Source organism: Rhipicephalus microplus, chromosome 9 (assembly GCF_043290135.1).
Source record: "Rhipicephalus microplus isolate Deutch F79 chromosome 9, USDA_Rmic, whole genome shotgun sequence".
In the NCBI taxonomy this organism is placed as follows: domain Eukaryota; kingdom Metazoa; phylum Arthropoda; class Arachnida; order Ixodida; family Ixodidae; genus Rhipicephalus; species Rhipicephalus microplus.
Window position 1 is genome coordinate 44,506,845 of NC_134708.1, and position 27,833 is coordinate 44,534,677.

Below are 27,833 nucleotides of genomic sequence, written 5' to 3' on the forward strand. Positions count from 1 at the left end.
GGCTGTATGCTGTTGACGAAATCACCGATGTCGTGTTCAGCGCAGAAGTGGGCACAGTTGCGACAATGGGCTACACCTGCCTTTCTTCGCGGCAGAGAAAGGTGTCAAGGCCGAGTACAACACCAAAACCAGCTGAAGCATGTTGTTCTATTCTATACCCTCTAGCTTCCCTATTTGATCACACAGTTGCCGTATTTACTTGCATAAATTGCGCACTTTTTCTTTAGCGATTTTGGAGCTCTGAAAAGGGCGTGTGAAATGACGCAGAGGCTTCACGAATGCTCTTGAAGTAATGTGTATATACAGTGAGCTCTCATTTGAATGAACATCACTTGAAGAAATATTTCAGAACAAAGAACCTTTGGAGAATCCCTGGCAGTTTTCCTATGCATTCCATGCGAAAATCTTTCAGTTTAAAAAATTTCGAATAATGACTATTTCAGCTGAACAAACTTCATCTGCAGACCCTGGCTCATTCTTGAGATAAATCAACGCAGTTTTGTGCTCTGCAGGCTTAGCCAATGGGTCCCGCCATCAAATCCCCAACTTATCGGTGGCGGTGCAACATCGCCCGTACATGCAGCACTGTCGATGCGAGGTGGCCTGCGGCAGACTAAAACGTGTCCCATGCGCTTCAGTACCTGAGCAGAGCTATGAGAATTGGAAATTGTTTCCACTGTTTTTCCGACACCGAAAAAACTTCTTTTGACGAAGTGCGACGAAGAAGTTGTAATGGCTGAGGCAGGTTGATCTGTAACAGAGACTGTAAGATATATTAAAAGGTTGCAAGATTTCGTGTCACAGCAACACACTGTGCTAAATAAAGGCAGTGTACAAAAATGTACACTTTGTGGACCGATTGCTCCCTTTTTACACATTAAGGGTGCCAGTAAAAGTAAAAATTATAGAACTCTTTTCAAATTGCATTTCACATATTTTACTCGATTTCTGTTGTGCCCCATGATGTTATTCTACTGCAGTTTAGTCAAGTTTCAGTTAAGTGAACTATTTCCATGGATCCCTTAAAGTTCACTTATTGGGAAGTTCACTGTAGTCGTAACACACGTGATTTATACATTAAAAAATAATTGGAGCAAAAATGAAGAGCACTCATTTATTTAACATAATCAGCCCCTTCTTTAGCCGGACAGTTACGCTCATGCGCTGTCAGTTGATATTACTGGCTGAGAAGTCTGACTAGATAGCATTATCATTGTTCGTGGGCATGCCAGCGAGCTGGCTCAGCAGGATTAGGAAGGGCAAAATATGCACTCAAATATTTTTTTTTAGTGAAGCTGTCAAAATCTTAGGTGTCAGCAAATTACATTAGGGTGCAAGTAATGCACATAAATATGTATTTGCGAAATACTCACAGCAGCAGCATGCTCATATCGTACAAGAGTGCAGTTATTTCTTCATTGCATATTGAACTGTAGGGTTCTTCACTGGTCCTTCAAAACAGCATGCTAGCCAGCAGTCAACTTATTTAAATGAGCTCCACCAATAAAATTACAAATAGTTACTCAAAATGGGTACGTAGTTATGTGGGTAATTATATACCGTTAAGAAGGCCTCTTCTTCCCCCTCTATTTCATTACTCCTTGTCAATTTGACAAAATTGTGTCTATCTTTACAGTAAATTACTAAACTAGGCAACTCTACCAAACTCAAACCATCACCATCAAAAGTTCTACCATCACCTCTAATCATTGAACGCATTCCTCGCATTGCACGTAGCCCTCTTTGAAGGAAGTCTGTAAATTATGCCTTTTCATAATACTGACAGTACATATGAGAATGAAGTGCTATTCCCTTGAAAGACGTGCATAGCAGTGAAGCAATACTCTGCGAGAAACTTTATTTCTCATTTATCCGATCCGAAGACTGTTTGGGCATTGTAATTTATGTTACCCTATGAAAATGTAATCGATCAACCCTCATTTTTTTTCCCCACAAGACAAAGGCTACATTCCACTCACATTCAAGCCATCTTCTTTGCATTACATCGAGACATGTGGTCTCTGAGGCTGTCTTTTTACGAATAGGATGGATGGAATAGATGCACAGATGCAAAGAAATCACTGTTTAAGCCTGAAGTAACATACAGTACATGAACACATACATTTATATTTGCCATTAACCAGACTTGCAGATATGAAATTACGAGCATTTTTCGTTAATATTGTAATTCATTGACGATTAAACCTCTATATAAAAGGAATGCTCCAGGCAGCAATTTTTATCTTTTATTTAAGAGGTCTCTTATAAGGAGGGTACCTAATATGCTTTCTTTATTAACTTGTAATTTACTGTAGGCACACCCACTAGTCTTTTACATGAGTGTCCATTATAAATGGGTTCGACTGTATTGCTTACTTCAGTAACCAATTAAATGTATCTAGTTGGGTTATTTAGAACACAAGCTGATGTGTGCAATAAAAACTTGAACAATTCTATTTGGGCGCAACTGTACAGTTAAACATCTATGAAAGTACCATGCAGCAGCATACAGGATGCGAATTTTCATTTAAGCTTTTTGTGCTGCTGATTATTTGTGTGCTCATATTAGCTCTTCATGCTGGCCCGCTCCTTGAAACAGTGCTGCTGTGGCTTGATAAGCATGGCCACATCGAATGTTTATTCTAGGAAATCAAGTGTACAGGCAATTATTATACTTCTCATCAGCGTTTACGACAAGTTCATCAGAGTTTCGGATGAGCTCTAGAAATGCCTCTCTTCCAGCTTTCACTGTGACTGTACTGCGCTTTCTGCGCATGCCTGTCTTTTTTTTTTTTTTGCATCCATTGTAATTTTTTATTCACAACCAACAAGATTGATGCTGGAATTTCTGCTACACGGACTCGTTAACACTACTGCATTGAAATGGCAGGGAAAACAGAAGTCTGGCACAAGAAAGACACAATCTACAGTGCAGTTGCCACAGTTTCTCTCACAAGTCTCCCATTACTTGAATTAGTGCAGCACAGCTGTTTATGCCCTAGTGAAACATCCATCCATAGGCTGAAAACCCCCAGCACATATATGTCGCACCGATATTTGACAAGCGCCACAACCCATCACTGCAACACTAAAAATGATGTCCGCAAGCAAAAACTCGCGTGGCAGAAGGATCGGGCAAGCCAGAGTACTCACCACGGGTACCCCGAACTGTCGGGGAATGAAGACCACGGCAAAAAGACACACGCCCCATCAAAAAGCTATTCAAGATTGTGCACAAAATGCCAAGTGCCTGATGCAAGTCGTACAAGACTACCAATGTGGCAGAAGAAAAAGACAAATGGTTGACAAATGGTAAACGTTGAAGAAGCATACGCCAGTTCAAAACAGAGTTGCTGTACCTTTCATGAAAATTTTGAGACTTTCTGAACCTTTTATAGAAATTCAGTATCAAATAAGGGCTGTGTGTGGCACAGCTTGGCTGGTCATTTACTTTAACAGAGTGAAAAATCTCAAGAACTTTCAAGTTCGGTAGTAGCAACAGTACAACAACTCGCTCGTCTTTCGGTATTTCTGAATTCAGTTCCCAACATACTGCACTCGATATATCAGTTGTATTACCAGAATGCACCTGCGAAAATTGTTTTACAAATTTCTGGGCAGCTCAACTTGAGGTTTCATTAGTGGAAGGTGGTGGAAACATATTTATTTATTTAATTACATGAAATTTTCTGCGGAGAAGCTCCGAGTAGTCGGACATGCTTGGCTTGCGGTGGGGGGGCCCTTAGTCCAGGGCTCCGCTTGCAGCAGCCGCTCTGCGGGCCCGGTTGATCAGACTCAATTGATCTTCCAGGTTCTCGCTGGCCAGCAGCTCCTCCCATCGCTCCGCTGTTGGATTTTGTACTGGTTGTAAGGCTGTAATGGCCTGACACTCCCACGTGACGTGGTACAGAGTGGCTTTAGCTGAACACCATGGGCAGAGAGGAGAGTATGCCGAGGGGTGCATTTTACTCAGGATGTGCAAATTTGGAAACGTGCCGGTTTGAATTTGCCTCCAGCTGACCGATTCCTCTTTATTTAGTGTTCGGTGTGGTAGCGAATAAGCTTTCCTAAGTCCTCTGTAATGGTTTAGGATGGCCGAATAGTCGCAAGGGACCGGAACGAGTTCCTCAGGGGCGGAGTTGGAAGGTGCTCGGCTCGCATACCCTCGAGCTACCCTATCCGCTGCCTGATTCCCCTCCAGTCCCATGTGGCCCGGAGTCCATATAATCCGATGCCAAATTCTGAGTGGATGTGTAATGGAATGCTCGCCAGTGTCTGTAACGCTCATGATGACGCTGAGAGCGGGTTGGCTGATGCGCCCCTGTAGGTAGTTGCAGCAAGCTGCTTGAGAGTCCGTGAGAACTGTCAGCGACCTTCGTTGTCTGTAGCCGAGGGCGAGAGCGAGCGCGATGGCAGTTTCTTCAGCATCGGTGATGTTGCGGCACCGCACGGAAGCGCTGGTACGTTCTGTGAGTGTGTGCTCCACGACTGTGGCTACAGCCTTATTGTTTGCATGGTCGTAGTTGGCGGCGTCAACATAGTACGTAGTGTTTTTGTGTGCATAAGTTCGCTCGAGGGCTTCCACTCTGGCTTCCCTCCGGCCCTGATGTAGTCGAGGATACATATTGCGGGGGATGGGAGCGACCTTATAAGTGGCACGAAGTTGGTCCGGAATGGGCTTGCGACGAGCTGCGTCGTGAAACTGGCTGACGTAGCCGAGGCGTAGGAGCAGGTCACGGCCTGTAGGTGTTTGCTTGAGCCATTGCAGTTGTGTGGCGAGTTGCGCTTCACAAAGTTCTTCAAAGGTGTTGTGTAGGCCCAATGCGAGGAGCTTGCTAGAAGGAGTACCCGGTGGTAGCTTGAGTGCCGCTTTGTAGGCCTTGCGGAGCATTGCGTCTACTTGGCCCTGTCGCTCTTGGTGAGGCGTTGGTAGGGCAAACTGTATGTCACCCTACTGACCACGAGGCTACGTATGAGTTTCAGAGTGTCCTCCTCGCGCATGCCATGGCGACGAGTGGCTACCCAAGATATCATTCGGGCCACTTGCAGTGTAGTGGTGCGGAGAAGGGAAAGTGTGTGATTCACATGGCGGTTCGACTGTACCCACATGCCTAATATTCGAATGGTGGATTTCTCTGGGATTTGTTTGCCAGCAAGGACAACCTGGAGGCGGGAGCCTTGGTTGTTCTGCGTCGATGGTGGGAGCTTGCATCGATAAATTCGTAGAAGCTCAGATTTTTTCTGTTGCACAGGCCAGGCCTCGTGCCTGCGCGTATTGTTCGACGCATGTGGCTGCCTGCTGCAGGTTATATTCTTTTTCTCCAAGGGACCCCCGCGTGGCCCAGACGGTGATATCGTCCGCATACATTGCGTGATGTATGCCATCGATGCGGTGGAGTTCATGTGCCAGGCCAACCATAGCTACATTAAAGAGTAGCGGGGAAATCACTGAGCCCTGCGGGGCGCCCTTGTTCGGAACCTTAATAACATCTGATCGGATGGAGCCGAGACCGACTGTGGCAGTGCGGTCCGACAAGAAGGCGTGAACATAACTGTAGACGCGCTGCCCACAATGAAGGGCCTCGAGGCCTTCAAGTATGGCCTGGTGGCTAACGTTATCAAATGCGCCCTTAATGTCTAAAGTCAAGATAATGTTTTCTCCTTGCTGGGGGGCGTTATCAATGACTTCTTTTAATTGTAGCAGTACATCTTGCGTTGAAAGATGTGCCCGGAACCCGTACATTGAGTGCGGGAAAAGGTCATTGTCTTCGAGGTGATCTTGCACGCGATTAGTGATGACGCGCTCGAAGAGTTTACCAAGGCAGGAAGTGAGGGATATTGGTCGGAGGTTTTCGATCTGAAGTTTTTTGCCCGGCTTCGGTATCATTATGACCTCCGCGTGCTTCCATTCAGGAGGAAGCGTGCCACGTTGCCAATGATCATTGAAAAACGCCGTGATTTCTTGTACGGCACTGTCGTTGAGGTTCCTGATAAGGGAGTACGCGATTCCGTCTGCCCCAGCAGCTGTGTTGCGATTGCTGCTGCGAATGGCTGCGTAAACTTCGTCCACCGTTATTGGTCGGTCGAGAGTGTCATTGGCACGTCCACGATACGCAGCTTGAGATGCGGGTGGGTAGAAATCGCCAAAGCATTTTCGCCGGACTTGATCCAGCAGCTCATCGTCAGTACCCTCAAAGGCGTGTATGAGGCGCATGACTGACTTATTCGTCTCATTTTTTGTGCGAGTGGGGTCCATCAAAGCGCGCAAAATGTGCCACGTGCGGGCCGTGCCCAATGAGCCTCGAAGAGAGTCGCTAAACTGGGCCCAATTGAGTCCCGCCAGTTCTGTAGCGTACTGCTCTGCCTGAGTGGTGAGTGTGGCGATCCTTAGCTTGAGGCGTCGGTTATGTTTTTGCGTCCTCCATCTGCGGATGAGGCTCCTTCGGGCTTCCTACAGATGTAGCAGATGGCCGTCCACTTCCGGCAGTGTAGGTGTTCTGTTAATGGTGGTGGTCCAACGCTCTCGAATTTCTTTAAGTTGGGTGCACCAGTCGGTGAGGCTTGTGAGGCTGTCGAGTGAATATTCGCTCTCACGACGAAAGGCGTCCCAGTTTGTGATGCGTGCTTCTCCAATAGACCGACGCGCTGCGCTCCCTGTAACTTTCGTGTGGAGAATGAAGTGGTCGCTGCCCAAGAATTCCTGCAGATTGTCCCAGTTATAGTTTGCACGGCCACGGGCGAAGCTGAGATCGGGGCAAGTGTCCCTGCACACACTGTTGCCGATCCGGGTAGGGAACGCGGGATCCGTAAGCAGTTCAAGCTGAAATTTTTCAGTGGCAGCCGCAAGCTGTTTGCCTTTGACATCCGAACGGCTGTAACCCCAGCGTTCGTCGAGAGCGTTGAAGTCGCTGAGCAGTAAGAGTTCTTTTCCCTGGGCTAATCGGCAGGCACCTTGGACGAGGGCATGGAAATCAGTGTTTTTTTGCTTTGGGGCGCTATATACGTTGACAATGATGATACTTTGCTTTTCTCCTTTCTTTTTTTGCCTGAGAACTAGCTCCACAATCACATGTTCTATGTTGGTGTCTGGGATATTGTCTAAGCCAACTGCGGTTAGCGCTTTGTCAATCAGGATGGCCGCTTTGCCCTTTGTTCGACTATTATAGGACTCATAACCTGAAAATATGGGTGGCGTTCCGGGCTCCTGAAGCGCTATGACATCTGGCCGAGCAAGGTGTGTGTTAATGTACTGTTTGAGGAGGCTCCGCTTTCTGCGGAATGTTCGCCAATGAGTGGGGCTGTGCTGCCCATGGTTAATTCGTTGAGTGGAAAGGCATGGGTATCGGAATCTCGGCTTGCGACGCCGATGTAGGAGTGAGGGTGAGGGCGCTGGGTGTCAATGCGGGGGTAGCGAGGATTTCGGATGCATGTGATTCCAATCCTAGTCTATGGTAACCTTGATCTGTCGTGGCGTACGAGCTACGAGTGGCCCTTTTCCTGCGTATGTTTTCGCCAGTTTCAGCAATTTGCGCCTCGAAGCGTATCTCGAGAGAGTCGCGGCATTCTCCGAACTGCGTGAATACGGCACTGAATTGTTGCGATAGCTGCTGCGCGAGCGTTGAGAGCATTTCGCGTAACTCTTCGCGTGTGACTGTAGTGCCCGACACAGCAGGAATTGATAGCGCCGTTTTAGGGGTCTTCTGTCTCTTGGGGGAGGTTGGGGGGTTTTTTTCGGGGGAGTCGGGCGGCGATCCAAGACGTGCCATTAGGGCATGAAGTTGAGAACTGTCCTTTGCTTGACGTGCCCTGACGGCCGCCAGCTCCTGTTTGAGTTTTATGTTTTCCGCGAGAAGGTGTTCGTATGCGGTGGACAGGGTATTGAGTGGAGCGATGGGAGGATCTACATTTGCTGACCAGCTCACCTTATTGTCGGCACCGGCTGATTGAGTGGGATTGGGCTTCTCATTATGCTTGCTGGAGGCGAGCTGGGACTGTTGACAGGTGGGTTGCTGCTGCTGCTGCTGCCCCTTGGTCATCTGGTTCTTCGGATGTTGTCGCTGCTGTGGTTGCTGCTGTTGGCCAGGTTCCACAGAAGGGAGGGGCGGGAAGGACTGTGACCTCGAGCGTGAGCGGGAGTGGCTGCATGAGGTCTCGTTTTCCTTGCTGAACCACCTACGTTTGGGAGTGGGTGGGTTACGATGGGGGTTGCGACCCCTGGCTGGTGCTGCTGGTTGAGGAGGTGGCCGTGGGCGCGGGGCCTTCAGTCTCTGAGAGCACTCTTTCGCGCCCGTTAAGTGGGCATCTCCACACAAGTGACATTTGGGAGCACAGGGGTGACCGTCAACGGGGTTGAGGATAACACACTGCCGACACACGGGAGTGTTTGGCGTGGGGCATACGTCTGAGCGGTGCCCCGGTTGTAAGCAGACTTGGCAGGCTTGTCGCGTCGGCTTGTACGGATGGCAGGCCACCTCCCCACCGTAATACAGTACATATCGGGGCAGAAGGGGGCCTTCGAAAGTGATCACGGCAGATTTGGTAGCAGCAAGCATTCGTGCACTGTGCACTGTCACTCCCTGCGTGCGCACGCGGAGGTTGGCGGTGAGTTCTTCCGGAGTTGTGCCAGGGTCTATCCCATGAATAACTCCCCGCAAGGTGCCCTCAGGGGCCGCCACATAGGTATTGAATTCGTAGGTCTTCCTCTCAAGCGTGAGGGTGGTGATCCGACGAAGAATTTCGGCCGTCTCAACATGTGGCGTGCTGGCAATGATGATGTTCGACCCGGGGCGAGTACGTATAATGAAATGATCACCAGTACAATGTTGTCGTGAATTGCCCGCCAGTGCTACGGCTCGGGAGATTTGATGCGTAGTGAAGTTCCGAATGGCCAGGCCGTTTTTCGGGCGCATGATGATCTTTATGTCCGTGCGTGGAAGCGGCGGCAGCTTCCGTCGTAGCTGGCGCGGCTTCGTTACGGGTGGTGGTGTTCGCGCCGGTGCGACGCCGGCCGCGTCTGCCTGCGCAGCAGGAGCGCTCGCACCCGCAGCTGCCCCGGCGTTGACGTGGCTGGGCGGAGTGCTTGCAGGACCGGCCGGCTGCATCAATTCCGCTCGAGCTTTGTCGAATTTTTTCTGGCGTTGACGCTGGCGACGGGAAATCGCCAGTTTCCAGTTGGCGTCGGTGTCGCTCGCCGGTCCCAGCGATGCAGACGATGTAGGATGGTGCACGGCAACTTCATCTTCGCTTGCCGAGGTGAGCTCGTCGAGGTCGAGAGATTCCGTGTTAACATGGGTGTCGTTGGGACTGAATGCAGGTTGAACGCATCCTGTAGTAGTCACGTCAGCAGTTGGCATAGTGCTAGCGTCCATATTGTTGTGGAAGGGGTCCCGCCGTTAGGCCTAGTCACCCGTACTCGCACAGGCGAGCTGGGTCGACGCTTAGGCCTAGCGGCCCAGCGCTCACATGGGTTCTTCTGAAGGCGATAGAGCAAAATGGAGATGCTCTACAGCCTCGGGAAGGGTGTGCGGTTCCCAGGGCAGTTAAAACTTGATGATTCGACACAGTGCCGGCGACGATATCGAAGTAATCCGGTCAACGAGAGCACACGTTCGGCGGAGCGCATGCGACGCGCGTCTGCTCGCTCCGGCGTCCAAGCGCGTCTCCTCATTAGTGAGCTGCCATTAGGGCAGGTCGTGTATGAGTCATGTCTCTTCATGGCATGAATATGGGAGGGAATTTAGACAGCAGTACAACTAATTGCCTGAGCCAATCTGTAGGTGTGCTGTCTGGCTGAAGCATGTCCTTGCACGCAGTTCCACAGCTTGACAAAGCTAGTTTTCACCAGGATGTCTATGAGTGAAGTGGTCCCCCTTTTTCTTAATGCTGGAAGAACAATACACAGAGTGTCAACACCATAAAATGCTATACAGCTATGAACACCTGTACGGTCAGTACAAAATACAATAATCAGCAATGTAGGTCGGTGCTTTACCTCCCCCACAGCACATAATGTTTAGGCATGAAAGGTAGAAATTTAATGTCTAAAACGGAGAAATATCTATACATGAGCCTGCTTTCTTTACAAGAATGAAGCAGAGTATCAAAGAGCCCCTGAAACACTTCTTCAAAATGGGATATGGAAGTGGCTTGACTACAAGTGAAGTTAATTATTCATATCACAATTTAAGCAAAACACCTGGTATCAAGAAAGCAACCACCAATAAACTCTTTATATCCCAGCTTCCAAATAAGAGAAAAAACATATAAGCAATTCATGCTAATACAAACACACAGTCTTAAAAATCTATCTGAAATGTTAGCATTACCTCAAAGTTCTATAGACTCATCTCCATGTGACAAATGCTGCAAGCAGCGCTCGCACTGTCATCTGTTTTTCCCCCCTTCTTGACTGCATAGTATCTTTCCTTCTCGCTCAAACTGAGCTGCGTTAAGGCAATATCATTTTATTATGCCCCAACTCGTCTTTTCAGCAGTACTTGTCGACGAGCCCGGCGAGCTGTATGCCTAGATTTTTTTTTATAATTTCCCACAAATGCTTATGTTGGTTCGGATCATCTGACTTTATTCAAGACAAGGAAGCATTCATGTTTTTATTGCACTGTGTGCAAACAAAGTTTTTTTAAGTTGAGCTGTCACTGCAGTGTCCACATTTGTGAATGGCAGTCACATTGGGTTCTTGTAAGAAGTTGATTAAATGCCACAGACATCAAATGACGTATGACAGTAGGACATGCTACACAGCCATATCGCTCTACACAAGAAGTTATCTGTGATAGGGCAAAAGATGCCTCTGAGAACTGGTGTTCAGAATTCATGTGCTTTATCAGTGAAGCGGTCTTGGTAATCAGACCTATGTGGCTTCATTTTGATAACGCACAGCGGAAGTGAATGTTTCGATTTGGAGAGCTCTGATGATACACACGTCTCTTGAACTATGCTATTGATCATGATGAAAGTGTTCAATATGCACATGAGTGCGTTCATCGTTATGACGAATGCACTCATAATTATGAACACACTGAACAAGAGATCTAGGCAAGCAAAAGCTCCTTGAATGATGACAGCAATAGTGATGTTGAAAGCATTGAACATGAGGATAAATGCATTGATGATCATCATGAAAGATAAAAGACGAATTTGTAGACTCATAGCCGTTAGCAAGGAGGCCCTATGAACAACTATAATGGTGATGATACTGATGATGAGACGAAATATGATGGATAAACAGTCATGATCAAAATTATTAGGGCATTGAAACAATGTTCATAGGAAGCGGAAAATTAAGCTACTATGGGACAGCAAAAAAGAAAGAATGAGACAAGCGCTCAACTTCAAGTAAGCATATATTTAGAAAGGCAAAGATATATATAGATGAAACAACAAAAACAAATAAACACTTAGTTGGTGTTAAAAGCTTGTTTCATTTCTTCTTTCTTGCTGTTCGGTGTAGCTTAATTTTGCACTTCCTATGAACATGGATTCATACTAACCAGCTTTATCTACATGTTTGATATGTTGAAACAGAGACGTCGGCAATCAAAGTTCCAATGTGCGATGAAAAATAGTGATGGACCCAGTGTGTCTAGTGTTTCCAGCTCCCATATATGTGGATGCCTGTTTTCCTCAGGAAATAAAGCTAAATATTCCTGCTTTTAAGGCTATTTCCTCTCTCATCTTTAATGTTGTGTAAATGCAAAAAAGAATTTACAAACACAACTGGATTGGCCATAAATTATAAAGGGCTGAGTGCCAACACAAAATTTGCTAACCTGTTTTTTTTTTGCCTAATCAGAATCTAATGACCTGTTGAGTCGGGCAAAGAGTCTCATTTGCCCCTGTTCAAAACAAGTATTTCACTATATGCCCGTATGCGACAACCAGTGGTAGTTTGACTTCACAAAGCACTTGACGGCCCTTTGATGTACGTGACCTTTCGTAAAGAAGTACTATCAGGTGACTGCAAATGCCATTAATGTCAGTGGCAACCTTGTTCCATACTGACTGCGCTGGTGTTTTTATTGGCTAGGTTGCACACTGTGCTGACTTAATTTGATCATGAAACCATGACACTTGCCTAGCGTCACAAGTGGCGAAGGTGCCAGAGAGGAGCCACACGGTTCAAAGGCTGTACCGTGACTAAATAGTTAGGATTTTCTCACCTTCTTCTGTTTTACTGCAAAATACGAAAGGAGTCCTAAATTTGACGAATCAGAGATGCCCTTCAAGCACTTCATTCTGGTGGCATCAGATGAAGCAGCCATAATGAATGCATCTTTCAAATCTCTCTCCAATGTTGAAAGATTTAAGCATTGTTTTTCTTACCCGCAATTATAGAGGCGCAGAATGACTTGCTGAATGACGTCGTCAGTGCTCTATCACTTGATACATCTTCATTACTGATGGAGTCTCATTTCGAGACAGTGCAATATGTTCTGCGGTAGTATCTGTGCACAAATAAAGGCAAGAACACTGTACTCGCACATTGTTACACTTGTAGTAGCTTTTATCTGTGTGTCGTTTATATTACAATTTAATGTTATCATGTAAGCTAGTTTTGTTTTACACCCACTGAAACACTTATATGCATTGTTCATTTATTGCTTTTATGCCGTTATTGCTGCTGTGCTCGTTTTGAATTGCATATTTATCCCCCTTTTTTTTTGTTCTTTCCTAACATTAAGTCTTCTTTACATATAGAGCATAGAGCACTGCCAGTCGAGTGTCTTTTCTAGCATGTGGCATGTGCTAGGTATCTGTTGTGGGCTCAGCAAGTCATCGCACAGCCTAAGCATTGACCATGTTTTTTACCAGCGGAGCTGCTTAAATGGGCCCGTGAAATGTTTCCCAAGGACTTCACGCGTATTCAAAGTCCTGGCCATTCATTCAATACTACATTGAATCCCTCATCTAGATTCATCAACTGAGTTCATTCAAAGGGGCAGTGACACAAAATTTCGTGACTGAGATAGCCTTTAGGATCAATTCCTGCGAACATACATATACTATCTACAAAATTAACAAAAAGTATAGCTGGAAAGGTATCTTTTGTGAATTTTCGAAGCTTGCATGCGCGATCATACAAACACCTTTAAAAGTGACCCCCCCAGAGTACCCTCATGTTACCATGCTACAGACAATACAAATTATGATGATATCATAGCCACCATTTCTCTCTTGCCGCATTTGCTTCAGCAGACTACTACTCGGTAACTCCTCCCAAGTCCGTGGCCCCAGCGCACGTGCTGAAAGCTTTGTGTTTTGCGACAGTGCTGCCTCGTTTTCTGTTCAAAAGGACTTCTTGATGCGGACAGTGAGGAAGTGCATCACAGTTCTGTGTGCTGATGCATCGAGAGAGTAGCCCACGCTAGGAGGTGATAGCTGCACACAGAGGCTCTACGTTTAGGAGCTTAACCTCTTAAAAGGAAACCGAGACTGGTCATTAAAGAGGAGCCTGTAATTATCTATCATGCAGTGCAGCAAAGGATGTGCAGTATTTTGACTAACAGGCCACCAGGAACACATTGCAGGAAAAAAAAACACGTGGCCAAATTTTTTGTATCAGTGCCCTTTTAATAGCTACCCAAAAGCACAATTTCGATTACCCAGTCCCTGTTCCCTTGAACTCTACTGTACATGCCATCTTAGACCAGCCAATCTAAAGCCTTTATCGTGGACAAAACATGGCGAAGCAGTGAGGCCTGCTGAGCCATCTATTGTTTCAACTGCAGTACAGTAAGGATGTCATGCATATAAACCGTGCTGACAATCCAACGCTAATACACACAAAGATGAGTCAATTGCTATACAAAATTACAAAAAGAGTTTTCACTGTGTGTGCCCACATGTATTGCCCTGAACAAAAAAGGCTCAGACAAGTGTGCCATAAGTCGGAAACTGCTAGAAAAAGATGCAGGCACTGTTTATGCACCTCTCACATTTTTTTTTTTTTTTTACCAGGGCAAGATTGCAGTTTGCTCTTGAACTTCAAGCATCACTACGAGCTATAATATTGCTGTAACATTATTTTGGTTCCTATAGCTGTAATATAAATTCACTATTGTAGAGCAAGCAAGGACCAACAGTGCCTTCATAATTTTAAATGTCCACTGATGGCGCCACCTCGCTGGTACACATGACAGCCAGTGGAGACACACGGTCATTTTAGGATGGCGAGCTTTCTAGGATTTCAAAGGGGTATCATTAAATATAGGTGGAACAATGTGCTAAGATATTTAGAAATCAGCATGCTCAATTTATTGAAGCAGTAAAAGTTACAACCAGGCAACTGGATCTTTTTCTCGTGGCTCTTTTAAGCTTGATAAAACTCTGCATGGAGTTTGTGATTATCCGCCACTGAAAGCGGATATTTGCCACACAGCTCCTAGCACAGCAGAGCCATGCACAGTATACTATAGTATAGCAAGAGAAAAGTAAAGTAAGGAAAGTGATAAAGCATAGCAAACCTTTGTATAGCATAACAAGGGGTTGTAAAGAAATGAGAGAAAGGAGTGATACGGGGTGGAGAGAAAAAAAGGAATGGGAAAGGTTCATAGTTTCCTAAATATACACTAGAGGGACCCCTAGTGCTAGTGTCTACGGAAGCTGCAACGCACGACGCTTCAGCGAGCATGGGAATGATTGGTAGTACACGGATTTGTCTAACCTTCGTACTTCTGGCTCCGTGTATCTTTGTGTGGTAATGATAATAAAAAGTAGTTTATGATCATATGAAAAAAGTAGTTTATGATAATAAAAACCATGGTGGACATGTATGGCATTAGCACAAGTGCCTCGATCGTTTACACCCTTGCATCTAAGGGCCGTGAGGCAAGTGCTTTGTTCAGTGTAGCCACCGCAGCGTAGACCTGTCTGGAGAGGTTGTGCTACGGAATGCTCGGGTATATCATGTGAAGGGTATGGAGTTCTCTCAGAAAAACCAACGATTTATGTGTGAAAAGTGGTTCACTACCGACAAACATTGCAGGATGAAGTGGTTTCTGTTGTCTGTAGGGTAATGGAAAGTCTTGTCTTCTCAGCGTGTCTAATTGTTTCCACTGGACTAAAATGTGAAGTACAGTGAGTGCTTCTCCACATCTATCACACAACGGTGGATCGCCACCAGACGAAACAAATGAATGTGTAGTGTATGTATGTCCTGTTCTTAACCCTGTGAGTATCACTTCTGTGTGGCGTAATTTCGATACTGGCGGCCAATGACCAAGTTGCGGCTTGATGACATGCAATTTATTACCTGTGTGTGTGTGTCCCATGTGCTCTACCAATAACCTCCGAGCTTTCGTTTTAAAAAACGTTTCAAGTTGAGTGCAGGAATTGGTATCAATGTATTGGTAGCGGTTCTGTTGGCGGATCCAGCTAGCTGGTCCACCAGAACGTTGCCTTGTATTCCGCGGTGTCCTGGCACCCAGCAGACTACAACATGCTGCTTGGATGAGTAGACTGTGCATAAGAGTGAATAAAGCGAGACAAGGACAGGGTTTTGTGCTTTTTAAGAGTTTTCAGAGCTTTTGCTACGCTTAGGGAATCTGTATATATTATTGCCTTCTGTAGCTTTATTTGTTTAATGTGTTTAATGGCCGCAAGTATCGCATAAGCTTCGCCGGTGAACATGCTTGTATCAGAGTGCAGAACGCCGGCTTCCAAAAAAAATGGGCCGACAGCTGCTTACAAGACAGAGGTGTTGGACTTCGAAGCATCCGTAAATAACTCAGCACATGTGTATTTCTGTTGTGGTTCTAAGAAGTATATCTGAATATGTGCAATAGGTGCACGCTTCGTAACCTCCAAGAAAGACACATCGCAATCTATCGCCTCCCACTGTCACGGTGGCAGGCATACTGCAGGAGCCATCAAATAGTGTTCCAAGTGGCACACCAGTTTCCTTCGCTAGGCCCCTCACACGGAGTGAGTAGGGCTGTCTCATCGAAGGCCGTTTTTCCAACACAGCAAGGCTTGACATCTCAATTGTGGAAGTGAAGGATGTTCCTTGTTTGCATTCACTTTAAGATAATATTCAAAAGACATGTAACATCTTTGTAGGTGGAGCGACCATTCATTTGATTCCACGTACAAGATTTCCATGGGGCTGATGCAAAGAGCACCCGTAGAGATGGACGCCAAGATGATGAACAGGGTCAAGCATTTCAAGGACAGTAGGTGTCGCAGACTGATATGCTATTGCCCCATAGTCTAGGCTAGTACGTATGAGGCTTGTATACAAATTGATCAGACACTTTTTGTCACTTCCTCACGTAATGCGTGACAACACTTTTAGAACATTCATGGCTTTTATGCACTTGTTTTTTAGATACTTGATAAGTGGTGTGAAGGTTAGCTTGGCAGCCTAAATTAGGCCTAAGAATTTGTGTTCAGTATTAACCGAAAGACGTTGCCCATGCAGTTGAATATCAGGTTCCGAATGAATGCCTCTCTTCCTGGAGAACAAAACACACTTGATTTCCAGTACCTCCAGTCGGAACCAGTTTTCTTCTGTCCAATTGGAGACTTTGTTCAATTGTAACTGAACCTGCCGCTCACACATGGCCAGATTACAAGACTTGAAAACAAGCTGGACGTCGTCGACATATGTGCAGTAAAATATAATTCGAGGGATGGACAAGCGCTAAGAATTCATTTTCATAATAAAAAGTGTGCAGCTAAGTACACAACCTTGTGACACTCCTGTTTCTTGGACAAATGCTTGGGATAGAACGCTGCCCACTCTGACGTGGAATGTCCGATTTGACAAGTAATTTTCGATTGTGGTAAACATTTTGCCACGCACGCCAAGGTGAGGCAGATCTCTAAATATTCCAAAGCACCTTGTTGTATCGTAAGCCTTTTCGATATGGAGGAACACAGAGAGAAAATATTGTTTGTGGACGAAAGCGTCTTTGATCTGTGCCTCGATACAAACAAGGTGGTCGGTGGTGGATCTACCCTCTCGAAACCAGCACTGAAACGGATCGAGCATAGTGTTTGTTTCAAGGAAACGTACAAGTCGGCAGTTTATTATTTTTTCGAAAAGTTTGCACAAGCAGCTTGTAAGTTGCAATAGTCCTATAACTCGAAACTGAAGAAGGGTCTTTGCTCTTTTTCAAAATGGGAATAATAATAGCTTCTTTCTAGGAAGTAGGGGTAGCATCAGAAAACCAGACAGCATTTAACAAACAAAGTAAAGTTTTTTGCATTTCGATTGGCAGGTTTTTCAACATATCATAGACCACTCAATCAGAACCTGGGGCGAAAACACTGCAGGAGTTTAGTGATGCCTGGAGCTCAGCCAAGCTGAAAGCCTGGTTGTATGCTTCTTAATTCTTGTTTTATGTTTTTGAAAAGCGTCAGTATAGCTTGACGAGCTGGACACCCATTCGAAATGTGCGCCGAGGAAGTTCGCCTGATATTCCAAGCTGTCACCATGTATCTTTACGAGTGGGACTGAGTGTACTTGTCTTCCTGGTACCCTACTAACCATGTTCCAGACTTTAGCCTCCTGTGTATACGAGTTGATACCTGTTAAAAACTTGTGCCACCTTTCCCTTCTGGCCCGCGGACGCGTTCTCCTGCCTCGAGATTTTATTTTCTTAAAGGGGTCGAGGTTTTCCGCTGTCGGTGAGTTCTGCAGCAACCTCCATGCCCTGTTCTGCTCCTTTCGTACATTTCAACATTCAATGTTCCACCAAGGCACGCGTCGCTTGTCGGGCAGTCCAGATGCTTGCGGGATGCACTTGGATGCTGCGTCAGTAAGAAAAACTATGAAATACTGCAAAGCTTCATCTATGCCTGACCCACAGATGTCAGTCCAACTTAAGAATCGTTATGAAATTGTCCCCAGTTGGCTTTGTTTGTCAGCCATTTGGGAACATGTGAAGGACATTTATATAATGTTGATATGCTCAAAACTAAAGGAAAATGGTCCCTTCCATATAAATTAATCATGCCTTTCCATTTCAGTAGAGGTAGAAGTGAAGGAGATACAATACTGAGGTCTATAGACGAGTATGTTTTGTTGGCGATGTTATAGTACGTTGGTTCCTTCCTATTTAACAGACAGGCACTGGAAGAGAAGAGAAACTGTTCAATGAGACAACCTATTGCATTACAGCGAGAATCTCCCCACAGACCGCTATGTGCGTTCAAGTCCCCAAGGTCTAGATTAGACAAGGTTCATGTAGTTCATCTATTAAAGACTGTAATTCACATTTTTCAAGACGGTGGTGTGGAGGTATGTACAAAAAGCAGATGGTGACCGAGTTTGTTTAAAAGAACTGCTCCGACAACCACTAACTCGAGGGAAGTGTGAAAGAGTAATTTTGTACATTCTATCCTTTGACTAACTATAACAACTACACCAACGGATCATGGCATGGCATCATCTCTATCCTTTCAGAAGATTACGTAGTTACGTAAAAAGTTGGTGTGTGTTCGTTCTAAGTGTATCTTGTACACACAGCACTCTTGGATTGTGTTCATGGAGGAGTTCTTGTAGGTCATCGAGGTTTCGAAGAAGCGTCTCTGATTCATGTGGCAGGACAGTCATCCAGCCCCGTTATTGGCTTTTTATATTTCTTGGTGCGCTCCTAGGAGCCACGCCGCTCTTTCGGCACCAAGGATACCGTTTTATCCATTGCCTCCTTGGAGGCACTGGATGCCCGGACGTGCGAGCTGGTGGTTCGGATTTTAAGCCTCGCCTGGGTCCTCTGGTCTCAAGGCCTCACCTTGAGACCAGAGGACCCTGGAGTCTCCGGTCTCGATTCACTAGGAGGCGGAGTAGACTGAACTACTGCCGTCTTGGAAGCAGGCGCCACAGCCAACAGCTCGCTCTGCGCTGGCCAAAGGAGTGGTGAGGGCTGGTGCAGTAGTGCCCCCTGCCGCGCCGCATCAGCATATGTGGGGCAATAAATTGGCGACACTCTTCTACTTGCTTTTTTTAATGTGATGTTTTCTTTTATCTTCAATGTGACGATCTCTTTTTTTTTCCGAAATGAACAGGACCGCGAGTATACGGCATAATTTCTGCCACAGTTCACACGGGTGACGGTTCTTTGCAGTTTTCAGACACGTGGCCTGACACTCCACATTGTACACAAGTTTGGTGACCACGACAGCTGTGTGAGCCATGGCCATACCTCTTGCATTCAAAAGAACGACGTGCATTATGTATGTATGGTCCGATTAATTTGATTTGTGGGGTTTAAACGTCCCAAAACCATCATATAATTATGAGAGACGCCGTAGTGGAGGGCTCCGGAAATTTCGACCACCTGGGGTTCTTTAACGTGCACCCATACGTATGTATGGTCTGATCAAAGCCTTCGTGTACCCAGTTTATATAGTTTCTGCCAGATTACTGGAAGCGAACGTGAGTATAAGGTGTTTTGTTGGTGTTTGCTTGTTGTCTGATGATAATCTTTTGCACATTGTACACATTGTGACTCTTCTACCCCTCCAGAAGTTCTGCTTCGGTCAGACCATGCGAATCAGCATCAGATACCACTCCACGAGTTGTGTTCATTGATCTGTGTGGTGTTACAGTGATTGGAGTGTCCGCAAATGTTGAAAGGTTGCGTAGCTTTTCAAACTGTTATTTTTCTAGAACTTCGAGGAGAAAGTCTCCGCTGGCCATTTTGGTAACTTCGTACCCAGCCCCAATAGTTTCTGTAAGACACCTGGATACTACAAAGGGGGATACAATTCTGGCTTTCTTGCCACTTTTCTCACAATGCATGATGTGAAAATAACGAAAGTTTTCATTTGATCAGTTGAAAAAACCGGTGAAAAGTCTTCGGTGCATACACGCTTTAAGGCGGTATGATCGTTTAACAGAGGAAAAGCTCTAGGCATGCCTGTTTAATTTTCTTCAGAAGCGTTGGCGGCCACCCAGCACGGAGCCCAACGAGGGGACTTTACAAGTTTGCGGATGCTAAAACCTGTAGACGCCAGCCGTACAACGGTACTATAACCCAATGCGCCTAGACCGAGGTAGGCTATTTGCACAGGGTTAACCCTAGCCGCCAGGAAATTTGGAAGTAAAGGGTAGAGAGTAGAAAACAGGACAGATAAAAAGTGAGAGATAAGGACAGAGATGTAGGGGTAGAGAGATAGGAAAAGATAACTGCCATTTCCCCTGTGTGGGTCAGCTCAGAGGTGCCATCTACGTGAAGCCGGGGCCAAAGCGGTATGTTGCCTCTGCCGGGGGACCTTAAAGGTCCAATCACACAGCGTCGCCTCAACTCCCAGGATCCCCTTTTCCCCGGACACGGCAAAGCCATGCACAGCTAGGCGTAGCAGGGAGTCGAAACTACCCTGTTAGCGCGGGTCCGTGGTGTCGCTATCCATCGAACGCCTACTAGCACAGACACCCCTGCGGGGTGGTCACGAAGTTCAAAAGGGTTTGTTTTTTCCTCCGAAACAAACCGAAAACACAGCAATAAACGAAGCCACAAGTGCGATTCGCCACTCGCAAGTACAAAGACTAGGCAAATGCGTGTACTACCCATCAATCCCATGGTCGCTAAATGGTTGCAGCACCAGGGTCCCCTCTAGTTAATTTTAGGAAACTATGATGATGATGATATGTAGGTTTAAATGGCGCAAGGGCCATGTCTTGGCCAAAGAGCACCATGAAAAAGATGGAGGAGTGGCAATGATTTGGAATGTAACAATTACTAAGATGATGCTACAGGGCTGTATAAGGGCCTAAAATTGCTTGCCTTAAGATGGATAAAACATAATATACTACTATAAACTATGGAAAGGTCAACTATAACCTAACTATGTATATCATCATCATCATCATAATCAGCCTGACAACGTCCACTGCAGGACAAAGGCCTCTCCCATGTTCCGCCAGTTAACTCGGTCCTGTGCTTGCTGCTGCCAATTTATACCCGCAAACTTCTTAATCTCATCTGCCCACCTAACCTTCTGTCTCCCACTAACTCTCTTGCCTTCTCTGGGAATCCAGTTAGTTACCCTTAATGACCAGCGGTTATCCTGTCTAGGGGCCACATGCCTGGCCCATGTCCATTTTCTCTTCTTGATTTCAACTATGATATCCTTAACCCCCGTTTGTTCCCTAATCCACTCTGCTCTCTTGTCTCTTAAGGTTACACCTATCATTTTTCTTTCCATTTCTCGCTGCATCGTCCTCAATTTAAGCTGAACCCTCTTTGCAAGTCTCACGGTTTTTGTTTCGTAGTTAAGTACCAACAAGATACAGCTGTTATATACCTTCCTCTTAAGGTATAGTGGCAATATATGGTACCACATATCAAGGGGATGGAAAGATGAGGTCGAGCAAAGAGGAGGATAGAGAATAAATTGTAGCATAGTCTTGTCTATATAGCAACAGAGTGGGAAAGGATGGGCGAGGGTGAAGCAATGCAATCTTGTATAGCATACGAAGGAGAGGGAAGGAAAGTGAGAGCGCAGAAGAGGGTCAAGGCCACCAGCTCCACTGTCTCAGTCTTCGGTCTTTTCACCGCTAGTGCATAGCTTCCCCATTATCTTATTTTTTTATGTGCGAAATTGCCATTTAGGTCAACCTCCAGAAATGCTCGCATAAACTGCTGCTTTATCTACGACAGCTGCAAATGAGTTCCACGGAATCCCGCAAAAAGCGGAAGGGTTAACCACACGTTTGTAGCATGAAGAAATAAAAAAATCTGCACAGTTTTCTCACAATGCAAAGCTTCAACTTGAAAATTTTGTCCCGGTTCGGGGGGTTGAACCTGGTACCAATGCCACTGCGGGGCAGTCACCCCACCAAGTAAAACACAGGATGCTAGCAATAGATGCCAAGGTCAGGAATATTTAGAATCGCAGTGCCACCTGTTGGAGCTGTTTTGGGTAGTGTAAACTCTCACTTCCTTGCATAGTTTGCTGTGGAAACAGGTGCGACTAGCGAGTACGGAGCGACGATATAGCTTAACACTGCATGTGTATTGCATTGCGACAGCCAAAAAGATAGCTATAGATTCCTCTCCACTAGTCGAATGCACTACCAGACAAACTTGGATCACTTGCCAGAACAATGGCGAAAACCAAAGCCGACATGACAGCTCCGTCAGTTACACAGTAAAGTCAAACCCACTTATAAACAATACTGGTTTTAACAATATATCGGTTATATCAGTGCGAAGCCGCTGCACCATGAACCTCTACATGTTTTATATGGTGAAATAACCTGCTTACAGCAATGCCCGCATACCACATCATTGGCGTGTCAGTGCTGAGAGCTAATGAAGCGGTACATCGTTGAAAAGAAAGACGAAAACGAGAGATTCAAGCTGCTGAAACCCGCCCCCATTTTTAATGACCCCCCACACCCCCTTAGAGCACGCTTCACTGCTTAGCATTCTGGCACTGCACCAAAGCAGACTTTTGAATTCTGCTGTGGCGCGGGAACCGCTGTTGACTTGTGTAAGTACACTTTCTGCAATGCAAGTTGAGTAAAAAGCTAACACTCCAAAATGTTTAGTCATCCGAAACATGTCATAAATTGGCTCTATGGGGCTTGTCGCAGCCCCATGAAAGCATCCAAACTTTCAAGAATGTCAGAAAAATCAGCAGTTTTGTCATCTTCATCTCTGATGTCCGTTGGCACATTCCATCCCGATGATGTAGTTTTTTTCAGAACAGCCCGCCATCTCCCTATTTTGCTTTTTTTTTTGTGCAACCTATCTATAGCCCTTATTGGTTATAACAATAGAATTTTCATGGCACTTGAGTATCATAAGTGGCTTCAACTGTACTTCCGCAATAAATGTTACCGTTGAATTGTGTATTGGCATGGACATGAAGGACTGAATACTAACATTCAGTTTTAACAATTTCTATAGCTGTCAAATGAAGCAGGGCGGCAAGAGCGCTGGGTACAGGCCGTTGAACATAATCGGATTACTCGCATTATCCACAGCAAACCACTTGAAAAAATGACTTTGCTGTTAGTGTTTTAGTGTTAGTGTTAGTGTTATCTGGCCAAAATAAAACCTCAGACACAAGAAGTGAACAAGTTGGCTGTTTAATGTTTGAAAGAACCAGTAAGCAAATACACGAGTTAAAATTAAGTGCAGCTGAAATTTAAAGGAGCCTATGATAGTGCAACAACGCAGCCAAAGCTGCTAGAAAACTTGCAAGCCTAACCACTCGTGTGCGTAGCATCTCAGCACATGGTTTTTTGAGGCCGTGCTGCACCTTCTCCCTTCACTCCCTCACTTCTCCCTCACTTCAGAGAGAGAGGCACGTGTCTATGCTAAGCTGCACTCTCCTCTCCCTTCACTGGTAGAGGACACAGCGACCCATTGATTCATACGTGGAGTTTAATGTCCGGAAACCGTCCTATGATTATGATAGACGCCGTAGTCGAGGACTCTGCAAATTTCGACCACCTGGGATTCTTCAACGTGCACCGAAATCTGAGCACACAAGCCTACAACATTTTCGTCTCCATCGAAAATGCAACTGCAGTAGCCGGGATTCAATCCCGCAACCTGTGGGTCAGAAGCCGAGTACCTCCCCCACTAGACCACCGTGGCGAGGCCGCAGCGCCGCGTCAATAAGCCAAACGGGCGGCAAGGCGCACATGTGGTCAGACTTTTTAAAAGTGCTGCCATCTCATGCCATTCGTGCAAAAGGACGCAGGAGCCTGTGACCGTTTCCGCCACTGAAGTAAATGCCCAGACCGCTGAGAATGTGGATCGGATTGAATGAGATCAATCTGGACTACTGTATTTAGTCCAGTGATTTTACTATTCAAGATGTGGATTGGATTTGAACTGATCCACCCTGGATTACTGTTATAATGGTACTATCCAAAACTGCGTTTTCTGACAACAACTAATGAGAATTTTGCAAGGACGAAACTGTACTGCATTTTTTTTTACAACGAGCAGATGCATGTTGGTGTTTTATTTCGCTAGGCTTTGACGCTTGGAGAGCGACAAAAGTCCTCAGACAACTGCAATGAAAACTAACGGTAGCATTTAAAGCGCTGACGCTTGAACATGTGGTGGCAAGAAGCAATCTGTCAGGTTGCAACAGCTTTCTCGATTCCATAGATGAATTATGGATGCCAGCATGTTACCTTTGTTTACGTACTCTTCTATGGACGTGATACTAAAAATAATTACCGATTTAATAACACCATCTCAAGAAAAAGAAATGTGAACTTTACCTGAAGCTACCGAATGCTACCTTTGAACTGTGAGCTACCAGCAATAAGTGCATAGTCGAGGACGTTCACCGTTGCTTTGCCAATAATAGCAATAATAGTACTACTAATATTAAAATTCGTGACATAGCCCAGGTAGCCTCTGCTCATGGCAGTTCTGGCCTAACCCGAGCCAGGCAAAAATCGTAGTCAAGGCGAACATGCACAAATTTACCAACTAGCGAGTAATGTTGTGGTTAGAAAGTCAGACATCCTGTGTGATATGCAGCAGCAACAGGCATCAGAATAGTGCTTGTACTAACATGAAAGCTAACGAACGTTTAGTTATGCAGCAGCAACAGGCATCAAAATAGTGCTTGTACCAACATGAAATCTAAGGAACGTTTAGTCAACATGACAGACAAGTTGCTGAGCAGAAATTTTCCCTCTCTTGCTTAAGCCATAGGCTGCCACGATTGTGACAACCAGTACATCAGTGAGACCTGTGATTTCAAGAAAAGGGTTAAACAACATGAATTTGACATTGTGAAACAACGCATCACCTTGAATGCCCTCGCTAAACATCTGAAATCTACGAGCCACCAAATTGACTGGTCAAGTGCACGTGTTCTAGCCAAAGAAAAGGTTGCATCATGCCTGCATCTCGAATTCCTGCACATACAGTTGACTGCACATACACTGAACAAAAGTGATAAGACAGTTTCGACAATGTACTCTCAGTGCTTACGTGACATATTTAGGCGTACCTAAATAAGCTGTGCCTTTCCTATGGCTTTTACTATCTACAAGGTTCTCGTATCTAGAAGCGAAATCCCAGTGAACTTGGTGTTCTTTAGGTAGGTGCATAGTTTGGTGTTTACACGAAGAGGCAACAGTTATTCAATGCCTTTTTATTTTAAATGCAAAGTATTTCGGCAACTTTGAGCGCATCTGTCCATCTATCTAGCCGCTTACATTTGAGTGCTCTCGTGGTTACCCCTTAACTTGGCGTGAACAAAAATTAGCATGCGAGAGTAAGATGGTTTGACGAATATGATGCGTTGGTCAGGACATAAATAATGTCACAATCCTGTCGCGTACTTCGTGAAATAGTTTCCACCAGACAGAGGCGCATACCCATGGGTGGGTATGTGTCACTGGTATGCGTGTGTGTGCCCCAGGTTATTCACACTTAATATCTACCCAGGAACGACTAGAACACACGAGGATGATTTTCAAGCATGAGCGTTAAGAAATACCCGACATCAGTATCGTCAACCCGACGAATGCAAAGAATAAATGTCAGGATCCCAGCTGGAATCGAACCCAAGCATTCTGTGTGGCAATGAAGCATTTTACTACAGAGCTATGCCAGGTCTCAAAACTAATTTTGAAATAGAGGCTTATCTGCATCAGACATCAATAGTGGTTGCTGTGCTACCTACCCAATTTTAGAAACATTACATATGTATTCCTTTGATACAGCCGTCACATCAGATTAACATCAATTGTGGTTAGTTGCCATGCGCTGAAGTTAATTTATGTAGCAGTGTCCAGGGCCAGCATCCTCGCAAGCATCAGCGCTTCATATCAGCTTCTGGTGCTGCTAATACGCATGTTCCAGTTGACATCGTTGCGCAAGAGCAAACGACTGGTTATGTAAACATCTGCAACTCTTTAACGTTTGTCTGTGCGTACAACATTTGTACATATTGCCGCGACAGGTTGGCCACGTTCAAGTAGCCGCCGCAATCATCATGGCAAGAGCACCAGCAAGACCCGGCTGGCATGCGTCATGCGTTCGTGCGCTCCAACAACGAGGAAGAGGAAGTTAGTTGACTCTGTGCCTCTCGGCTACTTGGACTCGACGACCATAGTCATTAGACTTGTGGGCACAAGTTCGCCCTAATAAAGTTGCTTGTTTTTTTGGCCTGTCTGCCTCAGCATCGCTACAATATATTTAGCGCCATTTCATGACGTGTCACTCAATAAAAAACGTTGCAACACGGTCACTTTCCCTCCGCATTCTTCGCATAATCTGCCAAATTTTTTTTATTCCAGGCCTCGTCTAGTTGTTCATTTCGGTTTATTATTATGTATTCAAAATAGAAAGGTTCAAGGATAGTAGATGCAGCCGAAGGTGCAACGTTTTAAGCTTTTATCAACGGATATGCTTATTTTTGTTACGGTCGCACAGACTGCCGCCAGTTTCCATGACCTGGCCAGGTCTTTCAGGAATTCCCCGACTTTTCCTGAAGTGTCCGAATTCCCCGACTTTTCCAGGTTGGTAGCCACCCTGCTTCAGTTTTACAATGTGAAAGCAGTCGCGCATGTATCCGCATATTCCGAATATACAAGAAGAAAACTGTCCCCTAGAACACAGAAGCCATGCAATAAAACAGTCCAACTAACTGCTTATTGGATGTTAACAGGGGAATGCAGCTGAAAAAGTGAAAATCGCCGGAGCCATTCAATCCTCATAAAGCGAGCATAGTACCACAGATAGTGACATACATAGCGAACTTATTGATGATGTATGCTATTAATCACTTCGAAACTGTGTGTATATATACCAGGGGCGGCGCCAGGATGTTTTTACTGGGGGGGGGGGGGGGGGGGCAACCACGAAAAGTGAGTTCCTCCGGGGGGGCCAGCTAGCTCTGCTCCTACTAGATTTTCAATATATGCTTCCGGGCACTTGGGTGGGCATAGGGGGGGGGGGGGGGGGCAGGCGAGAATTTAGAAGGGGCTCCAGCCCCCCCTTGCCCCCCCCCCCCCCTGGCGCCGCCCCTGATATATACCCAAATTTAACAGATTCGGGGGCAAACACATTTAGGTCAGAGGGCTTGCCTCGAAATGAATGTCGTGAAATGCTCTCTTGTATAATTGCGAGCAACACCTACTTGCAAGTTACAGCGCGAAAATACCTGAAAAATTGTTTTTGCGTAGTAAATATACAAAGCAAATGCACACACGATTTACGACATCTACACAAGAGTTTTCCAGGACCCATTTTCCCGCACATACCATGTGTCTTCCACTTGTCCTACTCAGTGTTCGCACTGGTATGCATCTGTAGCGAACACAACCCACAACCACTCTAGCGACGTATCGTCGAGTCTCCGCAGCGATGCTTCCACAATCTTTCACTGCTCACCAGCGCGTTACCCGAAACCACACAACTTCGTGCCCTTGCACTGACGATGCACACACGTACGCATAACTAAAGGTTCCGATATCATTCGATTACGATGCCTCGCATACGCCTTGCTTTTTCACTCTGATATCAGCAGCGATAAACTGACTTCGCCACGACGCCGCAGAACACCTACCGTTGGCCGCCACCATGATGCAAGCGCGGTGGCGACATTTGCGGCGAGAAATGTTACTGTCTTACGTAGAAGTATTGCTTCTACCAATTCGTTAGGCAGAAAAATGTTCAGACGCATATTGCAGTGCACATAACTGTGTGATGTTTCTTGATCTGTGAATAATCGCTGTGTTTTTTTTTCTTTCTTTATATGGGTGCGAACCAATCAGCTTTGAATGCATTTTCTTGTTTCGCTACATTTCAAGTGACATATTCGCACTGTCAAGATCCACCATATTTTTTTTCTAGTGACGCGCATTCATGATTGAAGAG

General features: G+C 45.7%; 1 protein-coding gene across 3 annotated transcripts; it reads right to left on the reverse strand.

The window, feature by feature from the left end:
- Positions 1–3,642: 3,642 nt before the first annotated feature.
- On the reverse strand, positions 3,643–27,529 carry LOC119185254 (uncharacterized). 3 transcript variants are annotated; one of them, XM_075874410.1, is made up of 3 exons: positions 27,218–27,529; positions 12,343–12,464; positions 3,643–9,882 (listed from the first exon to the last, which is right to left on the reverse strand). In XM_075874410.1, the coding sequence occupies exon 3, from the start codon at positions 9,366–9,368 to the stop codon at positions 7,314–7,316; it is 2,055 nt and encodes a 684-aa protein (XP_075730525.1). In that variant the 5' UTR covers positions 9,369–9,882; positions 12,343–12,464; positions 27,218–27,529; the 3' UTR covers positions 3,643–7,313. The 3 variants fall into 3 exon arrangements, with proteins under 3 accessions (XP_075730525.1, XP_075730526.1, XP_075730527.1); XM_075874411.1 differs by having other exon boundaries at positions 12,343–17,772; XM_075874412.1 differs by lacking the exon at positions 12,343–12,464.
- Between the last annotated feature and the right edge of the window lie 304 nt (positions 27,530–27,833).